The following is a 9,811-nucleotide window of genomic DNA, read 5'->3' as shown; positions in this document are numbered from 1 at the left end:
ACGCAAAAGCTGGGTTTGAAATACGATCGCCGCTTCAAACAGAATGAGTGATAGAGAGAAAGAAAGAGAACAAATTAGTTAAAGTCACTGAAAGAGAAGGTATGAGAGGTTATTCTTGTTTTCCACAGTTTGGTCTTCATGATCAGAGTGTTGGAGTGTTTTTATACCCGTTACTCGTACAGCAAATGGGTATTCTGAATTCGTTGTAAGGTATGTACAGGAAGAAGAAAGCGTTTCGTAGCTTTTGATATATTCGTGATCATGATCACTAACCAATTCGGTCTGTTCGCTCATATGTCTGCAGACCACGATATCATAAACCTAACCCTATCTAATTGCTTAAAGGTCTTTTAAGGCTTTGCTGACCAATATCCATTAAATTGTTTTTCATTAAAGGCCTATATTTATTGTTTTGATGATTTCCGATTTTCAGTCACATATTTGCTGTCTTTTGGCATTTGACAACCGGATCTCGAAAAGTGCATACAAGACTATGTATGTATGTATTACATTTGAAGTAACTATATTGTGTTGAACGGAAGCTAAGTAAGTTTATATAAATAATCAACCCCCTTTATACTGACTAGATCGCGTTGTATTATAACATTGAGTGACCTGCATTCTACAGGTTGACAAGCGACCAAATACTTGTATATACATATATCTAAAAAGTGTGATGTGCGTTTGTAGACAACTCATATAATATAGATGAAAGGAGTACAGTCGGTACCTTATGTACCTTACGATATATACATATATATACAGTTTGTATACTTGCAAAACTACTATACAAAACAAATCTACATATTTGTCAGACTAGTAAACCCCAGAAAAAGTTAAATTGGTATCCCTCATCGACGACTTAAAGCAGGCTGCTAGTACTCAAACTATTAAAGCGAAGACGGCGCGTGCCATTAAATCTTCGACTACCGTTGAAAACTACACAAAAGGGAGAAGAGAGATTACCCAACCGTTTCAAAATCTAGAGCTGGCTGGTGCTAGTATAGTATAAGAAAGAGAACACTTGAAAAACTACAACAAATACGAACTTTTTTATTTAGGAAAACTATTAGTATATAAAAATACTGTATCAGAATTAACAGGCGCGTGACATAGAAATAGGATACTAAGGTGTTTGCTATTGGTCTTTGATATTAACCCTATTTACCGCTAACCATAAATACAGCAAAACGCCTTTTCCTATGCAACAAATGTATTTAGAATGTAATGCTTTACAGAATTATGTAGAGTATTCAACAGAATATTCAGGTGTTCATTTACCGTCATCCCTTGCCTTCTTTGGCAATCGAAGAAAATTTTCTGACTGTTGCCCGCGCTTTATTTGTGGAACACCTGTTAGACCGGACCGGAAAAAAACCTACCCTCCGATCGCGCCTGTGTTAATTTTCCTTTCTTCGTATATACATATGTACATTTTATGTGGTTAATAAGTGCGTTAGTATCAAAACTGGCAATAAGTAACTAGCAAAAGTTCAATGATCTCAGATATTATTATATTACCATATATGTTTTAGAGAGGACAGACAAATTTAAACGTTTCTGACCAATCTAAGTTCTCTAAAAAATATTCTCCACTTTTTTTTTTGAAGTTTTTCCTTTAGTTGCTTGGTCATTGCCCATAAGAAACTGGCAGTAACCATTTCTATGTATGCGTGTGAGCGCATGGTTATGTGCATATACATATAGTAAGTATACACAAATTTTTTTTGTAGAATTCGCCTGATAGCTTTTGATATAAACAATCGGTATTCATATGTTTTTGGTATGAAATTCGGTATTTCAATCGTGGCTCGTGGCTTTTCACGGTCTGCAAGCCAACCGAGACAGCTTTTCCGCCGTTTCTTTTGGTTGTTTTTGGCTGCTAGCTCTAGGTACTGGAAATGCCATTGCTGTATCTATTATGTTATATACTGCATATTTATACTACTAACTATGTTTTCTGCTATACCCTTTCCGGGAGTTTTTCGAGATCCGAAAGTTCATACGGACACACAGAAGACGCTACTATTCCTGATCGAGGCAAAATATGTACATATCAGTCGATAGCACAAAAAACCAGAAATAAATTTAACGGAAAGCTAAAGACTCAATACTCTTCCAGTTAAAACCATGTCATAATTATAACTTTTATAATGTTTGGAGGAAGTTTTTCCAGCCCGTATTACTAGCATAGTCGATTAATTTATGTTAGTCAGTTCGTTTGTTCGTATGTATGAACGTTAGAACCACGGGAACTATAGGATTCTAGTAACTCCCACAAGGCACAAGCTTGTTTTAAATACGTTATTTATCCATTTTGTTACATAACGTTGACATATGTATGTATGTATATGCTGTAAGTAACCTACAACAAATTGGACGAATAGTATAGAGTATAGAATATTAATATTATTATTTCTAATGTGGTGTAATCGCCTCCAGAGAAGTACAAAATTGTTGTGGATATTGCGGATATTCTTCGACGCGGTTATGGTTTACCCCTATTTTCTACAAGTAAGGGACTTACAAAAATTACCTGTTGTCCTTTTCCTCATTTCAATTAGAGAGATTACAAATTGACAGAATAATAAAATACTTCCTTTAAAATAACTTAAAAAAATTCAGGTTTTCAGAATTTAAAACATATTTACTTTATAGAATTAAAATTCTAAAGGTATAAAACATATTTACTTTATTTGATTAAAATTCTAAAGGTATCTAACTTAATTAGATGTACAGTCAACAGCTGAATGTAATTGCAAAAATTTTTTTTTGGTGGACATGGCAAGGTCGACTGTTGATTAAGAATATAGGGTCGGAAACGATTTCTTCTACCTGTAACAAAATACACAAATTATCATTTCCGATTTTTAAATAAAACGGTTAGGGTTATAGGAAATGTGCTGTGTGACCAGCCATTTGAATCTGCCGTTTTTTTCATCGCAAAACAAACGCAAATATCGATAGCATCGATATATTTTTCTAGTCGTGAATGACATTTATGGTCTCCCACCTCTCAGGAAAGGTGGCAACGCTAAAATGTTGTTATCTTCAAGAAAGCTTTTGAAAAGCTTTAAGTGTCATCGTAGTATTGTCTCACAAAGTATGCAATGTCATTTAACAACCGACGGAGATATTATATATTGTTTCCTTGGTGAAAGAAAAAGCAGAATACAATTATATAACGTGAAAATGTGATACTTTTTACAGAAAGTGTATTTAAATATTTCTCCTTAATAAATCCATCATAATGAAATAGTATTTTCACTAAGTTAAAACCTATTTATTTAAAAAGGAAAAAGGTGATACACTTGCAACACACACAGATCAGCCTAAACACATAACCAGCCCTTAATGTACATATGTACTTTAGCTGTGAAACACATGCTTTTAATTCGTCTTCATCCCCTTCCACTGCCACACTTGTAAGTAACCATTCAGGCGTCGTTTTGTCTGGACACTGTCTGAGTGTCGCCTTGCGTTCTTTAGATGGGGCAGATGAGGCTGTCTGAGCGTTTTTGTAGGGGCTTGTTTTGTTGTGGGGTCTATTAGGCGTAGTACTAACTGAGCCATCCGAAGTAAAGAAAATGTAACTTCGTATTTTTAATTATCAAGTATACACTATTTTTTTTAAGAGTACATATATGCTAATATTAAGCCATAAAAACCGTAAAAAAATCAACGCTATAGTCGAGTTCCCCGACTATCTGATACTGATACCCGTTACTCAGCTAGTGGAAGTGCGAAGGAGAAATTTTAACTCTGACAGTCTTTGGCGGCTTGTGGGTGTTTGAGTTGTTTGGCAAATCGAGAAAAAATTAACAAAACTAACATAAATATAAAAAAATATCAAAACATTCTTCAAAGGTGTGGGCGTGGCAGTTTTGAGCAATTTGTGGGTGTGGCAAAAAGTTTTGTAGCAAATCGATAGAAGACTAATTAAAAAATGAAAAAATATGAAAACACACTCTTAGTTCAAAGAACCGCTGTCAATTTCTGTCCATATTTCAAAAACATTTTAACAATTGCGTTCTCTTTTGTTAAGTGTCTATAAACTAATTCTTTTTGTGGACTTACCACAAAAAATATATAATTAAATATATTAAATATAATTAAATGTTCTTTGTATAAGTAAACATTTTGAAAATTTGTTTTTTTAACTGGCAGATGAAACACAACTCCAACGAAAAGGATTTGCATTGGATCAGAAAATGTTTACCAGGAAAATAAAATTGCCATTACTTGTACCAATTTTTTAAGGGACACTGCCAGTACTAACGGCTTGCCAATATGCGATTTGCCTTTGATTCTAATTATTCGCAATCCGAGGCGCCAATCAAAGGCTACAAGTGCTTCTTTAATTGCCAATGCATTTGCTGTCGCCAGGGATGCTGCGTTGTGGTTGTAAAGTGCTGCTGCTGCTATAGCTTAAACTGTTGCAACAGCCTGGGATCCCGAAAGTCATTTCCACAGCCTGCTGTAATGCGTAAAAAAGTTTCTGACACCGAAGTCTTAAGCGTATCAAAGCTTGTGGCGGTTATTTTAGTACTGGCTCGTTGGGTTACTGCTCTAGCGACACTCCTGACAAGCTGCATTCTCCTAGATATATTTTCGTTGCCTGGCCAATCCGGAGTTGCAGATAGAAGCCAAGCCAGCAGTAGAACAGTGCACGTCTCGGTTCCTACCACACCTAACGGAACTCCCAGCAGCACTTCGGAGGCAAAGCTTAAGTTGTTTTATGGGTATACATCGTACGACATAAATAACGACCAACAGGTAAAATCCAACAATCTATGTAGAGTGCTTTGCAGAAGTCGCAATCGTAAACGACAACGAAGGAGGCGACGTCGCCGCAGACACAGACGGCGCAGGCATATTTATACTAAGCATCATCAAATGCAGCGGAAACAACAAAAATACCTTCGAACTGATCATCTAATGCAAAGTAATGTGAGCAACTTTGAGCAAAGGCTTAATTTTAACGACGGCAAGTGCCACTCTTTGGAGACAAATTACGGAACTAATTATGACTTAGTACACAGAGGTAAACCATTTGGTCAGTCAGAGAGAAGCTTTCTAGTGTCCCCTTTAAGAGAAATTGAAGCACCTTGGCCATCGAGTCAAGGCTCAGTACGTAACTGTTCAAAGATTAAACGCAATAGAGCCAATCTTATATGGCTTCTCATTGGACTCGTCTGGTTTGAAGTCAAACTAATAAATTGCAATGGAATCAGCAGTAGTAATTACTATGCTTCGAATTTGGAGACACATAAGGGCTGCACCTTGTGCCATGACAGCGGAAAGCCCAACATTTACACCGATAAAGGTCAGTTTTTTAAAAAAAAATCTTTACTTACCGCTTTGAATATTCTTATTGAAACAAACAAATTGTATTGAGTTTGGGGTATTTAATAAATTGGAGTTGGGCGGACATGTGTAACAGAAAACCACACAGAACGTAACACAACGTAAGTAAATAGTAGTCATATCGTACCAAAATATTGCAATGCATTACTCTTTGTAAAATAAATTTAATTTTTAAGATTTATGTGTTGTTTTTAAATAAAAAAAACATTTTCAATTTATTAAATGATCATATTAAACTGACAAATGTTGTACCACTAGTTAACAAGAAATACACAAGGACCTCGTCGCAGTAAGCCTGAGATATTCATAAATCAATTTAAAGGGGTATCAAAAAATACAAAACTATTTCTAATCTAGACTAGCTGGGTTATATATTAATATTTCAATTACTTAAGCTTAAGGATGGAAAAGAATGGCCTTGTTACACGGTTACTAAATATACTTTTTATACAAGAGGCAGAAGAATATTTCTATTTCACATTATTTGTTAAACTTACCCGATATTCCGAAAATGGTTGATTTACCTCAACCTCGCTCGATTTCAAAAACTAGAAACGGTTTTTTGTATTAAAATTATTAATTTCACGCATTTAAAAATATAATAATACCATAAAACCTACTTAAAGTATGGCCTAGTTTAAGGCAAAAATGGATTTTTAAAAAAGAAAATAACTCGTGTGATGTCAAGTAATACAACTATACTAAAAACACAAATACACTCCATACAAAAAAATAGTAATAATATATGTAACGAATCTTACATAACACTTTACAATTATCACATTTACACAGATAATCCACACACAGACTACAACATCTACAACAAATACCATAACAACAATTTCAACAAAAAAACTAATCAACCCCATAACAACATTGCACCGAGCGATGAAGTTCGTTTGGAGTCAATAAAACGGCAAATTTTAACAAAGCTCGGTCTCAGCCACAGGCCCAATGTATCTCATCCTTTACCTAAGCAATTCATTTGGGAAACAATATATCGTGCCGATGGCGGACGAATGATACCAAACAATGCATTTGAGAGCAGTGGTAAGGATTTAGATCAGAAGACTCTCAAGCCACGGGCGTTAGCCTCATCCGGAACACATATGTTTAGTGGCCAAGGTGGAAGGACTTATCTTAGCAGCGAACGGGATCCCAGTCATCATCAATATAGATCCCCGTTCGATTTCACATTCAATATAAGTAAAGATAATCTATATGGGAGAGTTTTGAGAAATCGTTCTTTAGATAGAAGGCATATAACAAAAATCGATAAAAATCACTTATTCTTTAAAAGATGGACAGAAAAACGTCAATTAAAGATTAACTCTCGTATTGCATCTAAGCCTACAGAACAACTTAAAAACCACTATAACAGTAGTACCAAGAAGCTTAAAAGTGGAGCGCTCAGAAAAATTAATGGCATCAACAGCAAACAAATGAATGAGAATGCCTTAAAAAAGTCGACATATCTCATAGATATAAATCATAGTAGTGAAAATAGTACTGGCATAAATGGTGAGATCAGGGCCAATGCTTATGAATATTTTAACGATTACAGTGTTCAGACTCATAATAAAAACCGGTACTATGAAGGTAGCTCTAGCATTGGGCATCAGTCACCGATCCACAGCAGTAAAGATGAAAATCAGAAGGGAAATCAGGAATCGATTACTCATGGCCAGGAAAATATTGATCATGAAGACTTCTTTGGTAATACTCAAGAAATAATTACATTTGCAGAAGAGGGTAAGTAGATTTTCAGTCAATGCACGATTGAACACTATGGTCAAGTTCCTCAAATCAGCCAGTGATAGAAATTTCAAAATTATTTTGAAAAAGCATAAAAAACTAAAAAAAAAAAGTGAGAACGCTATAGTTGAGTTCTGATACAGTCGATCTGATACCCGTTACTTAGCTAGTGGAAGGGCGAAGGAGAGACTTCAACACTGACAGTTTTTGGCGGTTTGTGGACAAACCGAGAAATCCTGATTAAGAATATGTACTTTATGTGGTCGGAAACGCTTTCTTATGCCTGTTACATATTTTTTGACGAAGCTAGTATACCCTAAAAGGGTACTACTCTACGAGTAGTGGTAGAAAATGGGGAGACAAAATTATATGATAAAAAAATCAAAACTTTTTAAAGTTCGGGCGTAACAGGTTATGGGCGTTAGAGAGGCGTTCATATATATACTTTATATGGCCGGAAACTAAACAAATTAAACCTTTTTGAAGCTAGTTCGAGGTTTGTGATCCAAAATGTTTTTAGCATATCGGTTTAAGTAAAATAACAGAAATTTGAAACGTTTTGCAAAAGTGTGGGCTTCAAACCCTTTGGCGGCAAAAACATTATGGCCACGCCGACTCCCCCGCCCACAAACCGCCCAAAACTGCCATACCCACACTTCACAAACATATAATATACATTACAGCTTTGATTTTTAATTAAATATGTACACTTATATTTGATTATTAAATCAACTGTCCTTTTTAAAATAAATAAAAAGCAAGGCAATCTATAATTTATATAATGCATGACTTAATACATTTTATTTCAAGGAACCCAATATCGACAATATCGGATTCTTGAGTTTTCGGTTCAAAACAGACGTGTTCCCACTCAAAAATTATCCATAAGAAGTGCGCAGATTCACATACGGATAGACAAGCCGCATAGTTTTTGGATAGAACGAGCAAAAAGTTTGCCAGAAGAACATTGGCTAAATACTAAAAAAAAATGGGGAGCAAAAAAACCACATCACAGAATAAAAATATGGGTGTTTCAATTATCAACATCAATAAATATTACGGAGATGGTAATATTATATATATGTTTTATGTTAACGCATTTTTAAAGAATTTTATTTTTAGGGAATAGAAAAGGCTATTATCTTCCGGGCTTCTTTTGAAGTTGACACGAAAAATTTAGGATGGCAAAAATTCGATTTAACAGATACAATTCGTGACTGGTACAGCCATACCAGTCACGAAAAACTGCGACTGCTGATTGATTGCACTGGATGCGCTGGTCGCTACTCGTTGCACCTTTTTCAAACTTCAAAACTGAGAGGGAACTCATCCGACTACTTGAGTACGAATCCAAATAGACCATTTCTGGTACTTCATACAGAATCATCAAGAACAAGGCGCGTTAGGCGACGAGCCATAGATTGTGGCGGAGCTTTAAATGGGCAGTGCTGTAAGGAATCATTTTATGTTTCTTTCAAAGCACTGGGTTGGGATGACTGGATTATTGCACCCAGGGGATATTTCGCGAACTATTGCAGAGGCGATTGCACGGGATCGTTTAGGACGCCAGACACTTTTCAAACATTTCATGCCCATTTTATAGAGGAGTATCGGAAAATGGGTCTTTTAAATGGAATGCGTCCGTGTTGCGCCCCAATAAAATTTTCTAGTATGTCCTTAATATATTATGGTGATGATGGTATTATTAAGCGAGACTTGCCAAAAATGGTTGTTGATGAGTGTGGTTGCCCTTAGCGTAAGTAATACCACTAACTAACTTTAAATAATACTTTTATAAAATTTCTTTTACAGCTTGCTCGGAATCTGCCTTTCAATTTTATATTTTCCGTCCGGTAGACATAGGCATAAGTGTCCTAATTTAGCGTCAAAGTCCAAACGAAGTATTGAACTTTTTAGTTTATATTATACATAGTGTAGACTCAATTATATATTATATTTAGATATGCTGATGACAATATTTGTATATTTACGAACACACCAAAATTGAGGAAGTGCCTAAATTACGTAAATGAAATATTTATAAATATTAAGAATTTTTCAAATAACACAAAAATATCTTTGTACTAATAAAATTCGCTATTTTTAATAATAACTTCATTAAATAAAATATAATAAATAAAACATAAGTACAAACCAAAATGTTTTAGTAGCCTATTATATTAGCAAAGCGCAGCGCCTTTCGATATTGTCTAAACACTAATTTTACTAACTTGAAAAGCTAATATCACAGATTAGTAATACTCATTGAATATTAAAGTTAAATAAAGTATTGATTAGTTTAATTGAAGGATTACTATATGGAATTAAATATATTTATGTTTTCCGGGTATTAAACAATGTAAACATCGCTGGGCTGGAATGCTCGCTTATCCTGGGGACACACATTTTTTTATTTTTATTACGTAAAGCCGAACAGCGATTGCTTTTCGTAACCCGCTAACTTAGCGGGAAAGCAAATCTACTAGATTTCTCGCTAGTTATGGTATGTTTGTTTCTTTTAAGAACCTTGCATACCTATACACGAATAATGCTGTAAGGCATTGTGTATCTACTTGGTCAAGATTATTAAACCAGTTAGTATAGCCATCTCCAATCGTAGGAGCGTCGAGATCTTAAAAACTGTATACGCTATATTGGGGGCAAGAAGAATATAAGTTCAAATAATTCC

General features: G+C 35.0%; 1 protein-coding gene across 5 annotated transcripts; it reads left to right on the top strand.

Annotated features, from left to right (window-relative positions):
• The first annotated feature begins 3,109 nt into the window (after window positions 1–3,109).
• LOC6523763 (inhibin beta chain) lies at window positions 3,110–9,430 on the top strand. Of its 5 annotated transcripts, none has more exons than XM_015191458.3 (6): window positions 3,111–3,302; window positions 4,168–5,326; window positions 6,160–7,119; window positions 7,933–8,189; window positions 8,245–8,878; window positions 8,935–9,430. In XM_015191458.3, the coding sequence occupies exons 2-5, from the start codon at window positions 4,291–4,293 to the stop codon at window positions 8,875–8,877; spliced, it is 2,886 nt and encodes a 961-aa protein (XP_015046944.1). In that variant the 5' UTR covers window positions 3,111–3,302; window positions 4,168–4,290; the 3' UTR covers window position 8,878; window positions 8,935–9,430. The 5 variants fall into 5 exon arrangements, with proteins under 5 accessions (XP_039233049.1, XP_039233047.1, XP_015046944.1 ...); XM_002099602.4 differs by having other exon boundaries at window positions 3,111–3,425; XM_039377114.2 differs by lacking the exon at window positions 6,160–7,119 and having other exon boundaries at window positions 3,113–3,302.
• The last annotated feature ends 381 nt before the right edge of the window (window positions 9,431–9,811 follow it).

Source organism: Drosophila yakuba, chromosome 4, assembly GCF_016746365.2.
Source record: "Drosophila yakuba strain Tai18E2 chromosome 4, Prin_Dyak_Tai18E2_2.1, whole genome shotgun sequence".
NCBI classification, from domain to species: domain Eukaryota; kingdom Metazoa; phylum Arthropoda; class Insecta; order Diptera; family Drosophilidae; genus Drosophila; species Drosophila yakuba.
The sequence above is the reverse complement of the archived record's forward strand: the minus strand, read 5'-3'. Positions and strand labels throughout refer to the sequence as shown.

What these genes read in the sequence shown, in the direction of transcription:
- LOC6523763 (XM_015191458.3), top strand. Translation starts at nt 4,291, where the DNA reads ATGCGATTTGCCTTTGATTCTAATTATTCGCAATCCGAGGCGCCAATC. An exon ending in CAACATTTACACCGATAAAG is followed by an intron (nt 5,327 to 6,159) that starts GTCAGTTTTTTA and finishes ACATTTACACAG; the next exon opens with ATAATCCACACACAGACTAC. An exon ending in AATTACATTTGCAGAAGAGG is followed by an intron (nt 7,120 to 7,932) that starts GTAAGTAGATTT and finishes TTTTATTTCAAG; the next exon opens with GAACCCAATATCGACAATAT.